This window comes from Dermacentor andersoni, chromosome 2 (assembly GCF_023375885.2).
Source record: "Dermacentor andersoni chromosome 2, qqDerAnde1_hic_scaffold, whole genome shotgun sequence".
NCBI classification, from domain to species: Eukaryota; Metazoa; Arthropoda; class Arachnida; order Ixodida; family Ixodidae; genus Dermacentor; species Dermacentor andersoni.
The window spans coordinates 93,347,678-93,368,002 of record NC_092815.1 but is presented as its reverse complement, the minus strand read 5'-3'; the positions used below and the strand labels follow the sequence as shown (position 1 = coordinate 93,368,002).

The following is a 20,325-nucleotide window of genomic DNA, read 5'->3' as shown; positions in this document are numbered from 1 at the left end:
TCCTGGTCCTCGCGTAGGGCAGCTGAAGACAGCGAAGACAACTCTAATTAGCTAATTGGCGGGACGAGCTGCAAATGAGGCAAGGAAAATTGACTTCCGCCTTTAGTCAACACACTTCAGCTCGTTAACATTTTAAAAAGACCCTCAGTTAAAAAAAATAAAGTATCTATATTGGAAACCGCGGAGGATCCACGCATAGACTTTCATATGTCTCTGAAGTTCTGTTTTTTTTTCTTCGTTTTTTTTTTTCGTTTTCTACCAGTGGCTCACTCCTTTTTCGTCTATAACGTACACATGCGGTTGGGAGCAGCCGTCGTCACTTCGTTCCCTCCATCGCTATAACTTGACGGAAATCCAAAAGCAATCCTTTGTGCATAAATTATACATGCGCATACGTGGCCTACTCCACTGCCTAACTAGATGAGCTAGGGCGCGTTCCTTAATACAACCAATACAAAGCAACAGAAACAGTTCTATTGTCAAAGTAGCGGACTGCGATCCTATACAAAACTGCTTGTTAGATACACCCGCACGTTCTTGGTAACCGAACGTTTTTAGCATAGCATAATTCTGTGTGCGCGGTGCTTTGTTCTGTAATGATGACCTCAGATTAACTTATGCGTTTTATTTCGGAGGTTTAGTTACACGTGCTTAAACTAGAGGACTTTCGGGAACACCGACGTAGAATAAATGCCAAATTACATATGCAGGTGCTCTTGTATGCACGAGTACAAAGGAGCACGACGTTTAAGAAAGCGCAGCTTGAAGGGATGAAAATGAGTATTGTGTAAGAGAATCTCGCAGTAGACGTTGAAATCAATGGGGACATGCTCTGGGCAAGAAAAGAGGCTGTGCGACAGTTATCTGCGTACATACGACTCTGTAAAGACCGCGTTCTGCGACTCCATAACATAGACACGCACAGATGAGGATCGAACAAGCATAGCTTTAGAAAGATAACAAATACATATTTTAGACTATATGAAATCAAGCCGCTGCTACTTGGAACCCAGGTGTTGCTTTAAGACACCAAGATCAGTCTGTTAATTAATCATTCCATCAATCGTTTCCTGCATGAGAATATGAGGTTGAATATTAATAAATAAATAAATAAATAAATAAATAAATAAATAAATAAATAAATAAATAAATAATGTAGTTAATTAAGTAATTGACAGCCTGACTGACTGATTGGTTCATTTATTCATTTAGTTTAACGCCCACAAGTAATGCAGGGTTCATAAGATACGGTGCAGTCGAGGGCTACGGGATAATTTTGACCACAAGGAGTATTCTTTAATGCGCACATGCACAAGACGCAGAACCCTACTGTACTTGGGATCCACGCCCATCAGAACTTTGAACGTCAGGACAATCAAAGGGGAACATGTGCAGCAAAGGGACAAAACGTAAGACAATGGAGCAAAGTAAGAACGACAGACGCGAGGGATTATTCCGGCTCATTTGCTGCGACAACAGGACGCGTTCACTGCGGACGCCACCATCTGGTAGTGATGATGAGTAGTGCGAATGCTAAATAAACCAGCGTTAAATTCAACGCAATTCCTCAAGAACTGCTCCTTTTTTTGCTATCGGTACAGAGCGTCACCATCGCCAGCTACAGTACATATCAGCCACTGGGTCCTCTGAAGCACGTGCACACAGGCCACCACTCTCTTAAGACTGTTCAATGCGTTCAGCCCCCCACGAATCGCCAAGTGCTAAAGGTGCGCGATAAATCGGTGATGAGCCCGTCTACGGCGCATATTACTGCAGGGGCGCGTGAGTTAGATTCGCAGGGAACGTGCCAGGCGGAGTTTCGCATTTCTTCGCCCTGTATGGCGAGAGTGAGCAGGTGGCCTGACGTCAGCGCGTGATGAAAGGGATCGACGGACACACGTGGCAAACGCAGTTTCCAGCTTTTGGCTGCTGTCGCAGTAAAAGGCAGCAGCAGTGTGGTGCTAGCTGGACCTTTTCCGCAGCTGGGCTAATCTGAAAGTTTAGAAGAAACGTGCCCCCCCCCCCCCCTAAACTCTAGGCCCGCTTCCATGTAGGTATACTGTACTAGCAGTCTTCACAGGTGCTGTCAGCCGCTATTAGAATCGTACCAAATAGCGCCCTGTCGACGTCATATAAAAGAGAGTCCAGTGATAGAGCTTTGCTTTATTCGACATAAAATAGCGCTCGTTGCTCCCTGTTTGTCAGCGTAGCAAAATTTAGGTGATGTTGAAAGAGTAAGAAGATGCGGAGATGACATAAAAAGAAACGCAGCAGCGGACTAACTTTTTTGTACGAACTAACTTATGAGACCTTACAAAGCGTTTTCTTTCTCCAAAGTGAGGGCGCAGTATACGTAATTCGAGCTTAAAGTGGCCCTTGGTGAAAATGTTTTCTCCGGAGAGATGGAAAGTACTCGAAGCTCATAAAGGGCACGCTTTTGTGTGCACCGGCGTAACAAGTTGATTTCACATTTCATGATTCTTCTGGCCGGACGAGCTGCGAGATCCCCGCGTAGCAACGAACCTAATTTGGCTTCAGTGAAGATACGGGTGCACTATCCGCCGAGGAAACTCTGGCTGCAGAGGACGAGGTATTGAGTAGAGAAATGAGCTAAGGCACGGAAAAAAGGGAGGCCCTCTGAATTATAATATAATCCGTATGGATCGGTACTAGTATTACGATAACAAAAGTAATAACTGAATGTTGAAACAGTGATCACATGACGTGACATAATCTTTCAGCGCCAGCCTTGGTATTGTGAGATCATTGGTAATGTGGTATCATTGGTAACCTTGTTTTGTGCTTCTTGAGGACGACGGGCTTGTGTGAACGTCCGTGACTAATAATGGAATTTCTATTAGCCCACATGCGTCAGCGAACTCACCGCTAATTTCCTTCTTTCCTTCCCTCCTCTCTCTCCCTGTCATCACTGTTTTCCCCTTCCCATTCCCCCGGTGTAGGGTAGCCAAGCGGACGTTATTCTGGTTAATCTCCTTGCCGTCTGCTTTTCTCTTTCGTCCTTCGTAATCTTGTGGACGATGCTGCCTCAGGTATCCACGCTGGAGGGCCGACACTCATTTGTACATACCTTTTACAGAATCTTCAGCAGTAGCGTAGTGGCGATATGCGCAGCGGCCGCATCCCGGTGGGAGAGAAATGCAAGAACGCTCGTGTACCGTGCATTGGCTGCGTGTTAAACAACCCCATGGTGTCAAAATTAATCCGTTACTCTCAACTACAGCGTGAGTCATAATCAGTTCGTGGCTTTGGCACGCAACACGTCCGTATTTAATTATTTGGTTTTTTATTCGCCGGGTTTCAACAACTTCCGTTTGCATGCACTCGACCCTTACTCGCTACCTTTGTCTAACACCTTGGTTATTCCGCTGCGAAAAAAAACGTATTAAGTCACATATGGGCCGCGTTTTACGAATGGTTACGTATGTCGAATCGGAGGGACGAACCGTGCCGCATGCAATAAATGCCGGTATGACGAAACAATGGAGTACATTCTTTGCCACAGCCTCTCCTTTGACGCTCAACGATGTGCCCTGTGAGGTAGTCGCTAGGAGGGCGGTGGAAAATATCTTGGGACATTGGCCGAAGTACTCTTCCACGGTCAAATCCATAAAACTGCCATGGTGCTTTTGCAAGTGACTGTACTGTATACGAACGCCTGTGACTTCCAGAGAACATTTCTCTACGGATTCTCTCACACTGACTGGTCCTTTCTTCATTTTCTAGTCTGTTCCCTTCTCCCCTTCCCCGATTGTATAACATAGTCAGCAGTGCCCGGCGTTGCTTAACTTTCCTGCATTTCTCTCTTCTTTGTCTATCTCTCCCTCTCCCTCCCTCCCTCCCTCCCTCTCCACCTCCCTCTCTCTCTCTTTGTCTGTCTTTATACAACACCTTCAGTTCAAATAGATGCAGAAGTAGCGAAATGAAAACATCCCTGCGTTTAAATCTAGCGAAATCGGAGTTGTTCGCACTACAGTTACTCTATAAGAGACGCTCGAGCGGAGCACTTGCCGGGCTTGATAGCCAGGCTAAATTCGCCTGCCGCTACAACTAACCACCACCACCACCACCGCTGCCACTACCACCACCACATCATGCTGGAGCCTTCTCTCCAGCATTTCCGTGACCAACAGTATTTCAAGTTGGAAACCAACGCAGGACTGCATTTCCGTGCACCTACCGCGTTTCGGCAGCATAAAAAAAAATAAGTTTGATTGAAAGGATGATCTAGGAGGTGTATCCGCCACAAGAATTATTCATATGAGTTCGAGAAGTTAAACATGCCTGATCGATTCTTTTGAGGCTTAACGAGAGTCTGTCTACTTGGCGTTTTCTCAGAAACCGCATTTGCATCACTTGCTTTCCAGACGCTCCGATTACCTGCATGTCGCTTACTGCTGTAGATGTTCCCTGCTTTGCATGTAATTGCAATATCGACTCTCACATCTCTTTCTCTGAAAATAATAAGAAATGAAATAAAGCAACTGTCCCGCACAAAGAAAAGAAAAAAATTCGATGGAGTTATTTCCTTTGTTTTTCTTCTGTTTCTAGTTTTTTTGAATGTCAACGAATGCAGCAAATGTGGAAAGGATGTAATTGAGCTTCAGTTGTGTGTCGCCTGTTCTAAGGCGTATAGACGCTTTCAGAAGCATCTTGAACACAGTAACTGTCACGTCTAGAAATTTTTCATAGCCAGTGCAACTTCGTGTGCCACTGTTTAAAGTCGCGGTATATTCCAGAATGTGCGCTATCTGCACGCATATTAAAGCTCCTTCGCATAGCTGTGTTTCATAAAGTTCTGCATTGATTTGTGCATGCAAAGTCAAAGCAAACGTAAGGGAGGTGTTATGCTACCCATGCGAAACCGGATATACTGAAGATATAAGGTGCAAATCTGGCATAGCACCAGTTGTTGCGCGGCTATCCTGAACCTGTCGCTTTTAGGCTATTACTCGTGTTCCCTCGACCTTTGGTTCAATTTTCGGTGTTGTAAGCATCCAAGGAGGATAAGAAATATTCGCTTTGTATAATTCAAAACTAAACAAAGTTTTATGCTCCTGAATAGCCTTGTGAATTTTCTATTGTCCCTATTCCTGAGGGCCTGGTTTAGTAGATGCTTCTCACGTTACATTAAAATGCGAGTTTCAGCAATGACTAAAGGACTCCAAGTTGCTTGGGGGGCGCCTAGACGCACCCTAAGTCATCTTGACAGTAAGCGTTGAAGAAGCTCCTCAGAAGTTTGCAACAAGCCATAACGAATAGGTGCGCAATAAACAATTTATTGCTTTAAGAGTGCATTATCTACTTCTAATAATGAAGCGACCGTCCTCACCCCTCCCCCTCTCCCACGTCGGGCCGGCTAGAAGGCGAAGTACGTATATAACTGTGTTCACGTGTTTTGTTTCTTATTATTGCGCGGATGTCCGAAGCCCAGGACAGTTGTTGGTCGAGAATAACTCCTCAAAATTTATGTTCTTTCACGGACATCAAGGTTTGCCCTTCGAAATTCAGGTGAAAAGCCTTCATCTGTCGTCTAATGAAAGGCAATACAACTGTCTTAGCTTATGAAAGACCCCTGCCCATTTCCTTCAAGAAGTTATCAATAACATCAAGACCTTCTTGCAATTTCGTTTGACTGTGACTTATACTTGGTCCAGAGGCCCATATGCAGACTTCTTCTGCGTGCAGTGATTACCGCAGGCCAGACGGTATTTTTTGTAGTAGTGCCGCCGTTACACGATTAAAAATGAACGGACTATGAATACTACCCTGCGCGACAACTAGCGCGATGCTGTGGTCATTGCTCTGTTTTTCGTTTGTTTGCGTAATTAGTTTACTTTCAGACAAAAAATTTGAACTCTATCGCAGTGATCGGCACAAAGACTGAGCTCTAACATACTAGCAAGTACATGTACGTGACTTACGGTGTCCAGTTCTCTCTGAATGTCTACGAATACTAAGATTGGTATATTTCAACACACACGATCAAGTTCGACGCATCTGACAATGTCAAACACGGCATCCATAGCACAAGAATGTTCTCGAAACCCTGTCACGTAGTCGGAAAATGCACTCGTGCTTTCACACCATCGTGGCATTCGAATGCCCACTATTTTCTCCATTAACTTACAATGACAGCTTGCGAGGCTTACGGGTCCGAAGGAGTGAACACATAGAGGAGGCGTTTCAGATTTAAGGAACGAAATAACACGAGCGACTTTCCATGAATCGGGAAGAGTAGCTTTTATCCGGATATCGTTAAATAACTGCATAATAGTAATTCTATCTGCTGCTCCGAGGTTCTTCAACATCATATACGTAACGCCGTCTGGACCTGCAGCTTAACTTAGCACGGCATAATGTAACAACACATTTCAGCTAGTCTAAAGTGAGCTCACAGTCGGTAAGGGTGCTGTGACGAAAATAATGCTCAAGCTTTGTGGTCTGCAAGTTCTACGGAACTTGCAAACTGTTGGAAAGTGATTACAGCTGCTGGTGGAGTTTTGCGTCCACAGAATTGGTCATCAACGGCTGCTTCTGATGCGCAGCTGGGGTTAGGGCTCGGAAAGTGTGAATATGCGTAACTGAGCCACTTTAAGAGCGGCAACGAACCGTATTCTCAGAACTGCTGTGAAAGAAGACAACGTCACGCAATATTCACGCCATCGTCTCCTAGCTCATTTATGCAGGCGCATGCGCGAGGTCGAATGAACTTATTGTGCGTTATTGTATTCATCGAGTAGTCTGCTGCGGCAGTAGGCAAGTTCTGCCTGCCATCTAACGACCCTTAGATATTTGTGTTACGCGTCAATTGCAGCGTATGCCTTGGGAACAGGGACTTGTTTCGTGGAAGTCCGAGAAGAGTCACTTAATATATCAGTGAAACTTTCAAAGTCAGTATTTTTTCCAGCGCTGCTAGTTTTGCAATGACAAAAATTCTGCCAGTTCGTATATCTTGAAAAGCGCCGGGCTCCTTATTGCGTTTCGTCTGCACGTTATAATTAAGTCCTGTTGTACTTATGAAAACGAGCTTTTAGGAAACTTTGGGCCAGACAGGGAGACCGAAATTACCGCTACCCTACTCAGTTACAGCTCTCGCACCCCTCATTAGGCAGCAGTTAAATAATAATAATAATAATAATAATAATAAAAATAATAATAAAGGGGGGACGGGGGTCGTATAGGACACCGTATACGTAAACTTTGTTTGACCGCGCAGATGTTTATGCAATAATGACACCGCAGTGAGTCCCAGTTTTGGTACAAGCTAGTACGGTTTCATCAAATAGAAGCGTTGCGAAAGCTAACGGCACCGCACCGGGCTGCAAGCGAACGGTGATGCTAATTAAGCACACACGGAGCATCAGGCAAATTGTTTGACGCGCCTGCTGCACGCTTTATCAGCATTTATGCTTTCCTCACGCCTCACTTTTTTGCTGAATAAAGCAGAAAACTTTTAATTGCTAGCGCCGGCAGTGGTGTGTTGCGTCCTTGGTTCGTCTGTTGCTTACGTTCACAGCGAAATCTCGCCGAGAGAATGCGTCCCTGGCTTGCAATCCCTCGCGCGAGCTTTTTCCTTCGTCAAAAATGTTTCTGAAGCTTCGCGTGCTGTTGCACGGACCTTGTGGAGCCAATATGATTGCTCTGGCTTAATTGCGGGCTTATCACGCTACAGAAAGTATTTGTAAGAAAAAAAGACGGCATAAGTGTGGTGGAAAGATGAAGAACGTAAGGGTAGCGCCACGTAACAGTCTGAAGCCTAGTAGTAAATAAGTATGGAGGAAAGGCTAATGGAAAATGTGTCCTTTTTGCGTGATAGGCTAGCGGTAATTTACAACCGCCGAGCGCGCGGTGAGTATGAGGGAGAGTATAGCAAAGAGCGGGTATTGCGGGTGGTTCATGACGCGACCGTCACTAGTAACTTACCAAGAAACGAACAATGCCTCAAAAGGTCTGGCGACCGCGAAAGTACTAATTACCAAGAGTCAACGCGCAGGCGGGCCACGCAGGAAATAAGGGGCGGCGTCAGAGGAGTTGGCTTGCCGACGCTAGCTGCCTGACGTCGTGCTTCACAGTAGTCATTGTCCTTTCTCTGTGGGCACAAATAGTGCGCAGAGTAAAAAGAAACAGAAGCAGGAATAAGAAAACATGAATGAGACGTTGATTGGTGGCGACGGTTGATTTATTTGAAACGTGTAGGAAGGATACCAACAGATGGAGGTCAAATATGTGATAGAAAGGAGTGGTGGACACAATGAAGTAAAGTCCTGCCACAAACTTCGAAAAAGGCAGGAGCGTAATGATGATGCAGCACAAACGACGGCGCACACTTGAGTGCCCGTGGGGAAAAACAAAGCGTGCCTTTCATTTTCCTTGTCCGATGAGGGTTTGTTACTGGCCGAAGGTACTTCAGTGAAAATCGTAACACGTAGGCAATGAGTGGCTTAATAAATAAGTTTTTTTTGTAATGGCGTAATTTGATTTGTCATTAAAAATAATGCCAAATGGATTCATTTACATCTGTGCTATGCGATAAGGCGATCTCCTTCTGTTGGCTATTCTCTCCAATAATTGGGATCGAATTTGGCAATCTGTGCTCTTCACAGCCGGTATGACAAAAAAAAAAATACGCGATATATTGTCAAAAGAATCCATGGTGGTGTCAACCAAAGCCAACACGTGAGCCTGTTTTTGACCAACGTTGCTTTACGGCAACGTCGTCTTCTCCTGGTGTGTTTTTCTTATATGCGCAGGGGCGGACTAGAAATGGCGAAGGTTTGGGTTCATACTTAAAGGATCAGTGCATGCTCGCGCAGAAAAAGTAAACAGCTGATAGCTGAAGCATTGAAGTTTACGTCACTGCTTAGAAAAGCCACCTACGAATGGCGCTATAAAGTGCAAAAATGATCTATAAAGCACGATCTTCCAGAAAGTGCAAAACACGCATAAAACAAAGCACATCATGCATGCGCTAGGAATAGGGGTTTTCTGCATGTCACACAACGTGAGCGCAAAATCACTTTGACATGTTGCATTTTTCGAAGAAGGCATTTACATTAGTTGAAGCGTATGCTTTCCTAACTCTATTGTTGTGCTCTTCAGTGGCTTCATTTCTTTGAGCGTTAATGAAGGTACAGGACACGTTGGTATCTTGTTGTGGTTTAAGTACTCCTTTTCTAACCAGGACCTTCAACAACTCACAACCATACGTGGAGCGAGAAACTAAAATGATAACCGATGTAAGCAGAGTAACATGCACGGAGAAGTGGTTTCGTTTAAACAAAGTAATGGAAGCATAAGCTCAACAAAGTAAGGACAAAATTGGTGTGCTGAACGCAGGCTTCGGTACGTCTCCTTATTTTCCCTTTCGATGTGGTGCAGATGCTACGGTGACCATCCTGATGCTGCTAAACAGCCTCAACAGTTGTGTCAACCCGTGGATCTACCTGTTCTTCAACCGGAACCTGGTGCAGGCACTGAGGCAGCAGGTGTGTTGCTGCTGCTGCCGCCAGGACAGGACGGTCGACGGATCCAACCCACGTGGCACGGGTGGACTCCTCCCTGAAATCACAACCCAGGGCACCGACATCAACATCAGCCGCCAGAGCTCGCCGGTCTGCTCGACACCGCGCAAGACCTTCGACAACATCGACATGGGCGTCCGAAGGCACACCTAGCGGCGCGCCAACGGCGACGCCGCCGCGCGCACAGAACGGGGTGCACGCATGCGGATGTCGTCGCCTTGCGCAATACCGATGCTGGATCTGCACGTGACCGCCTGCGCTGAGACCGAGCGCAGGAGTTGAGCTTAGTGCGCTGACCTTTCAGCCGCCCTGGCAGGACACGTGACTCGAACAGCTTGCCCTCTGGGCCCGTGACCTGCATGCTCAAGCAATACAGAGAGAACATTGCGACTGGAAATTCGAGTGACACCGTTTCAAGTGACGTGCAATGAGTACTGTGAAGAATTTTGAGACCTTAGCACCGGCTGTCACCAATGAAGAAACCTATTAGCGTGCTGCTCAGCGCGCGTAGTTGAATTTCCCGGCATCACCTGAATACGTTATCCGAGATGTGTGTATTGCCTACCTCTTTCTTCGTCATCGTTTTCATTACTACCCTCTCTACCGATGAGACCTTTTGTGATGACATTTGTTCCAGGCTAGGCACGTAGGAGAGGAGACCGAGAAAAGTACCTTAAGAAAAAGAAGCCAAGTTCCTGCGGACGCAGTGTGACGGAGATTAAGTTTAAGCCGGTCAGTCATAAAGCACACCGGCAATAACCGTAGTAGGGTGCAATCTTCGAATTATGCCGCAAAAGTTCCACAGAATCAGGTGATCAAGGATACTGGGGATTGCTGAGCCAGCCTTTACAAGTAAAGGTGGTAATGGCCCGGTGTGTTCCACGTTACCGCTGTGAGTGCGACTCGCGTGAGTTGAAGTGTCAACATCGCAATGCCACAAAAACAACGTAAGCGCCAGCATCAACGAAGCAGACCTACCGCTACAAATGCCTTCGTGTGTTCTCAATGGATCTCACCTGTAGATTGGGGCTCCTTCCCGATGGCTTCGCATCAGGCGTTCGCTCTTCAATGAACCAACGAAGCAACCTCCTGGGGTCCGTGTTCATCAGGTTGTGTGCTTAGGTGTGGTACAGTATAATGCTCACGCCAGCTGTGTTTACAGGAGTGCGACAGGACGCAGCTGTGATCAACCAAAGACATTTAGACGGGCTATAAAGCAAAAAGGGGAGGTCACTTTCCTTTTTTCCCTAGAAAGTAATACTGTTCCTTGGATACTGTACCTTTCATTTCCTTCCGCGAAGAAACATTCCACGGGATTCTTAGCTCTTGTGTGTGTGTGTGTGTGTGTGTGTGTGTGTGTGTGTGTGTGTGTGTGTGTGTGTGCGTGCGTATACCAAGGCACTGCGATCAAACTCTCAGAGAACTTCTGCACACCGTTCTTTAATTTTGTGCGTGAGGTCGAGTTGGTGTAACATACTTGTTGCTTATATACTCACACTTGTTTGTGCGTGCGTGCAATTGTATCTGTGTTTTCACGCAAGTGTGTGTGTTTTATGAGTGTATGTTTGTGGCGCAAAGAAATCAATCTTCACTTGTGAGCTGTGACTTCCTTTGGACCCCTCGCTGGATGGCGACCGGACGTTTACGTGCGGATGTTTGGACTAACCACGTTACTTCATTTGGCCTGAAAAACTTTGTTAGGCCGTGCGTGCTTTGAATGGTCATCGTATTGCCTTGCAGCTTTGACGTTACGTGGCTTTCCAGAGCACTCGTTTCCTTTCTTGCTCAAGTCTACACGAATACTTACAAGGACTGTTTCAGCTGTTTTGTGCTTCGTTTGTGCAAGAAGCACTGTTTTGTTATTTTCGTCACGCGTGAAGAGAGGTTTTCGAGGAGGATGCTGTATGTATACAAGACAAAGTAAAGTACTATTTCTAAGTTTTCGTTTCTACTGGTCATAGTCGGGTGCTTCTTTATGCTTCACTCGACACAACTTTTTATGGTTTCAGTGCGTCGAATAGACATTAAAGCGTCCACGATGTTGTATAAAAAACACTTGCAGTTTCATTTGTCTTCAAATATCTATCAAAGAGAGTAAAAATAAAGTATTGTTCCGTGCACCTGTCGAGCTTTCAAATTGTTTATGCGAATTCTCGAAGTGAAACAACAGTCACAAAAAAATGAAGTTGCCACCAATCCAAGAGCAACAAGAAGCTACTTTCACGCCACTTTCAGGGGCACATTTTTCTTGCCGCTATGGCACCGAAACCACGAGCTCCAATTATCCCCCTTGAGACTGTCCTACAATGGTGGATTGAGCATCTATTTCTTTAGGTGTGGTATTCCTGTAGATCGTATCAAGCTGTCTGCATTCGAAGTTACCCACATTCTCGCCATTCTCGCCCATCGTACCACTTGGGAAGGCTCTGCAGTTACCATGTCTACAAATCTAAGTATGTTGCGTCGGGGTCCCTTTATATGCTATAATATCTCGTGCTACCTTTTACTGAAACACAAAGCACCTTTAGCTGCGAGAATTATTACAAGAACAAGAAGAATAATTTGAAAAGCACGACAAGCGAAACAACCAGCAGCACTTCTTTTCAGTCACTTATGAAATATGCAATATTGGGAACATTTATCGCACCTTACCGTACCTTTTTTAGTCGTATTTTTACACTCGGAACCCATTTTCGCAGGTGTTAGGTGATGACCCACAAAGGCGAATATTAAACTTGTTGCTCACCATGATAGCTGCCTCCGGGATAATCTGATTTTGCGGGGTTCCCCAACAGCAATACGCCAGACTCGCTGATCTAGCCTAGTCTCACCGAACTTCGCAGGTGATCGCATATTGCCACTTAAAACAAGGGACGACGATACTAAACATGGCATAGTCAACCCGGAACAGAACATTTCACCTCTCGATTCCGCGTAAGCTCTCAACCGAGTAGGTCATGAACATTATTTCTTGACATTGAAGACCACAAATGCAAACAGCAGAAATAGCAATTAAACCCAAAGTATTTCACAGATAAAATACATAAAGATTAAGTGAGCATACACATGCATCCAGCAAGTCCATCAAATCTAATGGCTGACCCTGAGCCGCAAACGCACTATGTGTAAGTAGGCCCCAGGTTCTTGGAAAATTGAGCAAGTTGGTTTCAGAACTTCGGAATCACACGTCCAGAGGCTACGCAAAACAATAGGCATTGTTATGTATTAAGGTAAAAGAGAAATCGAATTGAATATGGCTTGATGCCATATTCAATTCGATTTCTCAGGGCAATGTATTTCTACAGGGCTAGTTGTAGAATCTCAAAAAAGAGCACAGCGTTTTGTTAATCCATAAAACACGAGTCAATTTTCTGATATCGAGAAAACCGGTCATGATTTGTCGACGACGGCAGGAAACAGACTCTAATTGCTTCTTTCTTCATTATAAGTGGAAGGTTTGTTGAGTGTTATTCTGAGGAAAATGGTATTGTCCCAAAAGGAACGGACTCACTTAAGCGCGTCCTGATAACAACGTTGCGTGTGAAAAGAGAGCCGCCAGAACGCGCCCACAAGTACATCATAAATTGCTTGTTAATAGGGTAGACTCGAGCTAACCTAAAAGAAATGTAACTGCTGACTACTGAAAAAACAAAAAACAAACCGAGGTGCTGCTGATGCATACTTCACGGCTAATGACCCAATTATGCCCAGAAAATAGTGAAGCCGCAACATTTTTCTATAGAAAATTTTGGAAGGGCGTATCTTTTGAACATCATAAAAGAAACATATTCGCGAAACAAGTCACTTAACAAAAAGGCGAGCAAGCACTGGATGGCAAATTTCAAGTGGGACTAAAAGGTGACAACGTCGCATAACCCCACAACGCGAAGATAAATGTGGCGAAAGCTCGATGAACGAGAAGAAATGGGGTTAACCGAGGGACCTGATTTTTATTAGACATATCATAAGAATCCAACAAACACTGACACCAAGGACAACATAGGGGAAATTACTTGTGCTTAATAAATGAAATAAAGAAACGATAAATAAATGGAAATTAAAGTGGATGAAAAAACAACTTGCCGCAGGTCGGGAACGATCCCACAAACTTCGCGTTGTGGGGTTGTGCGATTAAGTATGTAGAGGTGCCACTCCATCTGTGAATTATTACAGCGAACCACTGAGAATACTGTCGCCGTACTGTGAGAGAAATATTCTACTTCTATCGGAACCGTTGCTAAGACAGTTGGGATTATGTACCATAGATCGAATTTAATCGAAATCAATGCTACCTGTGAATACTTTACAAAACGCTTGTAAGGTAGTAATTGCAGCCTCAGAACTATTCTTATCAATGAAGACAAAGGCTACAACACCAGCATATGCAAGAACCTCGAGGCCCTATTCGAGAACTAATCGAGGGGGAGACGGGAGCAAAGCACAGGTGAGCTGGGCAAGCGCGGTCTCCGGCACTGCTACTCAGTCGCCTAAAACAAGGGCTCCACCCTAGAACAGGAAATGACAGATTAGAAACAAGTTAGAACAGATTACCCGAGAGAATGCAACGCTTAACGATGAGATCAAGCAGCTTAGGGCAGAAAGAACGAAGCTAGAGCAAGAAAGAAAAAATACCAACACACCTTCCACCAGTAGGAAGCCGACGCCTAGTCGAGCTCCAACACCCGTTCCCACACAAGCGAACGGGAAAGCACCACCACACAAAAGGAGGCTGCAAGAAACGGTTGAGGAAAAGAGCGTCTTTGCAATCAGTGAGGTTATGGAAATGTTTAAAGAAATGTTAGACGGGTTGCAGTGACAATTCACAAACAGGTATGTAGAGATTAAGCAATAATTCGATGGATTAGAGAATAGAATAGCGGCACTAGAAAGCACACCAAAGGATATTCGGCAGGCAGGTGCAGGGCCGGCAGAAGCAAATCGTATAGCAGACCGAATGCGGTAGAAAATAGCAAGGCCACCGGGGATGAACAGATACATCAACATGGCCCCGCGTAACCAATACCCGATTTGGCAATGGAACTGCCGTGGGTATCATCGCAAGCGAGGAAACCTGCAGCAGTTCGTAACAAGTAAGGAGACGCCAGATGTCATCGCCCTGCAAGAGACTGCGAGGGTGGCAAAATTATCGGGGTATAAATCTTACAGTGCTTCCGGCGAGAAGGTGACCGTCATGACGCTGATACACAGAAACCTCTCGGCTGTCGAGCACGATACCGGCATGCGCTGCATAGACCGTGTCCTCATCGAAATAATCTCCTCCCGTAAAGAAGAGGGAAGCCAATTTATTCTTAACATATACAGCCCACCCCGGCACAAGCCGAAATTCGGTTCACCCTTCCGCAAAGCATTGAGCCTAGCGAACAAATAGGTGCTAGTCGGGGTCGGCGATGTTAACCCGCCACATGTGGTTCGCGGATGCGGCATAGAGAACGTTAAGGGCAGAAGCCTATGTGCAAACGCGCAGCACGAAGGACTAACGCCCATAACTGACCCTCGGGCAACAACCACAATTATTATTATTATTTGTTTTGAACACATATACACAGGTATCAGGAAAGGGAAAGCGAGGAGCAGGCTGGCAACTGCCACCGGAAGGGGCACAAAGCCTGCCTACTCCTCTGAAGGGAGGTGACAGCAACACAGAAATGGAAGATAGGAAGGAGGGGAGGAAAAAGGAAAGAGGAAGGGAGAGCAACAGGACAAATCTAAAGACCAAAGTAGAACACTGTACAGGTCAAATCTAAAGACTAAAGTAGAACTCTGCAGCCGGAGTTAAAGTGACGCCGCGTCGAGCAGCCTCCACAATTATCAACCACATCCATGGCTAGTTCGCTATGCGGCTAATTGTGTTCTCCACGATGAGACGCCAAGTAAAGCTGCACGTAATCACCGTTTCACCGGTAGTCGGTTCACAATGTACACTATAAGGTGTTTGAACCCGCCACCTCCCATCTTCGAAGGAAGAAGCGTTAGGGTACAGTACTGATCACACACAGTAGAGTCGGTCACTGAAGGTCACACTACTACAGAATGTTGAATGTTCATGCTACAAACGTGAACAACGTGAAACAAACGTGAGAACAGCGTAACCAACGACACGACACCAGATATCACATTTACGAAGTATCTGGCAGATTCTCATTGCACAAACATACAGGAAAGCCACTACATCGTCGTCACAACAGTACAAGCAGGCCCGAGGAAAAAGAGGGGTAGAGAACTGAAACTTGTAGAATGGGACTCGTTCCACAACATCCGACAAGAAGATGCGGAAGACACCGTAACAGACATCGAGAAATGAGCAGAGAAACTACAAGAAAGCGTTAAACGAGCTACCAAACCTGTTCAAGAGGAGGCAGGGATAGAGGAGATGGGTAGCAAATTATTTCACATGTGGGAAGCGAAAGGTAGTATGCTGAAAGATGGAAAAAGCAAAAACATAATCGGAAATTAAGGAAGAGAATTGTAAAATTAAACAAGAAAATGGAGATATATGCAAACAGGTTAACCCAACAAAAGTGGGAAGCCACGTGCAACTTGATGGAAAGGTAGAAAGGAATGTCCAAGACCTGGAACCTTCTCCGATGCCTCTTGGACCCCGGCAGTAGAAAAAACCATACAAAAACACACTCTACAGAAGATTACACACAGCTACGACGGTACAGAAGAAGGGCTCTTTCGAGAGCTCCAAAAGATGTACGGTGGAGATACGGATAGAGAACAAATCCCGGATTTCCTAGGTAACGAGAATCCTGATCTCGATACCCCCATTACGGAGGGAGAAGTCAGATATGAACTTACCAGGTTCAACCTGAAATCTGCACCAGGACCTAATGGAATAAGCAACAAAACACTCAAGAACATCGACGATGTATCGATCGGAGCTCTCATGGACTACATGAATAACTGCTGCGAACAAGGTGGCATTTGAAGTAAATGAAAATCAGCCCAAATCATTTTTATACCGAAGCCTGGAAAGAAACCACAACTGACGAACTTAAGGCCCATATCGTTAACTTCCTGCGTCGGTAAAACGGTAAACTCATGGAACATGTGGTTCTCACACGCCTCACGAGATACATGGACGATGGAGGACTTTACCCACATACCATGTTTGGGTTTCGACCCAAGACATCGACGTAGGATATTGTGGTCAAACTAGAACATCAGATCATATATGTGGATGAGAAAACTCTAGACACCAAGGCAATACTAGGTCTCGATCTAAGGCCTTTGACGCTGTCAGGCACAAGGCAATACTACAAAATCTGCAAAAGGTGGATGTAAGACGCAAAATATTTGTTCATTTGTTCAATGTATTAGTAATATCAACTTTGGTTGAAATTCGAGTCCGAGTGATGTACACTCTGAGTTGATAATATTGCCTTGTTCGAGTATTGATTTGTCATCTATGTCCAGCATATTGCCATGTTTTTTTTTTCACTTTTGTATGTATTATATCTTTGCAATTATGTCAAGTAATTAGTTTACATTTATTTCACTTGTTTGTATTCTTAGTATCCACTCCTGCATGGGCCCGAGAACGGCCTGCAGTATCTGTACATAAAAAAAATATACGCGGACATCAAAGACTTTTTGACGGATCATACCGGAAAAATTTCAATTGGAGAATCCAAATCGGAGACGATCAAACTAGGTACCCCGCAGGGTTTAGTCCTATATTCCTTTCTATTCAACGTGACAATAAGCGGTCTTCCTTCGAGATTCGAAAAGATAGAAGGACTCGGACACAGCCTATCGCGGACATTACACTCTGGGTGGCGGCTGGAAGCAATGGGCAGTGGAAGAGATCCTTCAAACAGCAGTAAACACGGTCGAAGACTACATCAGAAACAAGGGACTGAGATGTTCCTCGCACAAATCAGAACTTCTGCTCTATAGGCCCACATGCAGGGGTCGAAAAAGCAATAGAGAAAGGCCGGGCATTGTGGTCACAGTAGAAGGCACCACGATAGCGATAGTGGAGAGCCTGAGAATACTGGGACTCCGCATATCCGAAAACGGCCATAATGGAGAAACCATTAGACTACTGGACAATAGTGTTCAACAAACAATCAGACTAATAAAGCGGATATCAAACAGGTATTACGGCATGAAAGAGCAAAACATCATCCTATTAATTGAAGCATTCGTTATCAGTCGTATTGTAGATGTAGTCCCTTACCTCAAGCTCTACGCTGCGGAGAAAGCCAAGAGAGAATGCACTATTAGAACGGTGTATAAGCAAGCCTTGGGACTTCCGGCAAATGCGTCAAACGAGAAATTCTTGGCGCTCGGCGTGCACAACACACTAAACGAATTTATTGGGGCCCAGCGAGTAGCGCAGTATGAAAGAATTACACAGAGTTTGACGGGGAGACACATCTTAGACGACATTGGAATGACCTACGACGCGGAGCACGGAGTGTGGACAGACATCCCTAGGAAAATAAAGGAACATCTCTCAATACCCCCGATCCCCATAAACATGCACCCAGAGTTTCACCAAGATAGAAGAATCGCAAGAGCATCTCTCCATGAAAGATTCCATAGTGCCAGGGACGTGGTCTATGTGGACGTGGCGGAGTATGCAAATAGACAGAGTATGTCGATAGTTGGTACGAATCAAGAGGGTGGCTCAACAGTTAGTGGCACTGTAAAAACAGGAAAGACGGAGGTGGCGGAGGTGGCGGAGGAGGCTGCCTTAGCACTGGCAATAGCCTGCACGGAGGCTAACATCGTAGTCAGCGACTCCAAGAAAGCCGTCAAGAACTATGCCAAAGGAAGAATCTCGCCGGAAGCGCTGCAAATTTTAACCAACTTTCAAGAAGATCGAGATGTTCCCGTTATATGGGCACCTACACATCCTTCCCGGGAACGAAATAGTGTACAACCTGGCTCGAGAACTGACAGACCGAGCAGGTGACGTGCAAATACTGAGAACGGAGAGAGACCGCATGACCAGCTTCAACGAGATCAGCAAACACTATAAATTGGGAAAGGCCCATTTCCCCCCGGCACACTCCTCGCTAAGTAGACGACAAGCGACGGCGTAGTGTCTCTTCAGACACATACACATCCATACCCGGTGGCCTATCACCGCTAGTACCCGGACCTATACGCGGATAGATGTAGATTCTGTCAAGAAAGGACGGACCTACAACATATGGTTTGGGCTTGTCCTCAGACACCCACACAGAATAAGATACACAAGACTAGATAGCAGTAGACATAGAGTTTCTAAATAAATAACCTAGAGGGAAATGCGGCGCTAGTGTCTGCCGGGGCTCTCATAAGCGTTGTCTCAACCTACATGGGAATGACGGGAAGTACAGGCTTCGGATTGACTTCGATCTTTAGACTAGTGGCGTTTGCTTGCGGCGCAGTAAACGAAGCTGTACTCAAATATTATCGCGTAGAATCTAATTTTATTTCTGCAGTATGTAATGTACAACAAGCTACATAAAATTTGTATCACTTTGATATGGAAGCACGGTTTATTATGGTTTATCACCAGGACACACCAGGGTATGCATTCTTGGGCGATTCTGTTCCCAACTTAACGCCAGAGAATAATTATTTATTTATTTTTGCAACGGCAATAACAACCGTGCATGTACTTATATCAAAATACTCATGAAGTACTTATGGAAATAAAAATGTTGTATTGTGAGAAAGTGTTGCGCCCTTGAGAGGAATGCTACAAGTGTCGTCTGCTACGACAGCTGCTCGCTGCAAACGCGAGACTTTTCTCGCAGGCGACAGGCACTTGCGAACTCTCTCGCACTTTCGAAAGGCTGCGTCGGCTGTTACGATTGCTGAACGTCTTCAAGTACTTTTAAGCACATCTGCTGAACTGCTAGCAGGGATGCTTGAGGCCTCGTACGAGTATGCTTCATTATATATTATATTGACCTGCCACTTCCGAAGCGTTATGACGTGTCTTTGCACTTACCCATTTTGCGACACTAGACTACAGCCAGGAAGCAGCAACCTTTCCTATCACAAGTAAGTTTGTGTTCTCAAAGTCCTAAAACACGCATTTTAATGAGCACATAAACGAGCAATGCATAATGAAGCCCTCAATAGCATTTGATTGTCAAGCCACTAGAAGTAAGCTGTCTTGTATTAGTAGTGCCTTCTTTTTCCTATTCTGAAGTTTCATGAAGCACGTAACGCTACAGCGCCAACTTAACACAATTAGCTAACCAAGGTCAAAACACATTCTTTCAACGTTTGCGATGTAGTCACCTTCTCGTCAGGGTTTCGACACCACACCGCGACACAAGCATCGTCCCAGCCACTGGCCCAGCGCGCTATCGCCACTTCGAGCAACATAACAAAGACAGAGAGCTTTGCGTTGCACTCTCCCACTGCAAGTTATAGCAATTGCGCTTGGAGTGAAACCAAAACTGCAAAAAAAAAAAAACTTGTAGACTAGTTCGCCAGCCAACAGAATTCCAATCCGGAACCTGTACTTCCCATCATTCCCATGATGGTTGAACGATCGCACCGCCAGATTTTCCTCTAGGTATACTAATATGAAACTCTATGGCAGTGGAAGACCGCGTTGCTCAGCGGTGCACCGGAAGACGAACTTAACGCAGTCCAGCGGGTCGAAGATACCGCCAGGGCCCAAAGACTCGAGGCCGACATCTTGGTAGAGAGGCCTAGGTCTCAAATCTGCTGTCCTAAAGTAAAGTTTATTTCTATTCCTCGAAACTGGTGCAGTCCTAAGAATTCGTTCAAAGTGTATACGCCT

At 45.3% G+C, this 20,325-nt stretch overlaps 1 protein-coding gene across 2 annotated transcripts in view; it reads left to right on the top strand.

Moving 5' to 3' along the window:
- The window catches only part of LOC126541638 (oxytocin receptor-like), an 89,296-nt gene extending 77,634 nt beyond the window's left edge, over nucleotides 1-11,662 (top strand). For both annotated transcript variants that reach the window (XM_055076795.2, XM_050188492.3), the window contains exon 3: nucleotides 9,400-11,662. In XM_055076795.2, the coding sequence (XP_054932770.1) occupies nucleotides 9,400-9,695 (296 nt within the window). In that variant the 3' untranslated portion in view covers nucleotides 9,696-11,662. The remainder of the gene's footprint in view (nucleotides 1-9,399) is intronic.
- Nucleotides 11,663-20,325: the final 8,663 nt, after the last annotated feature.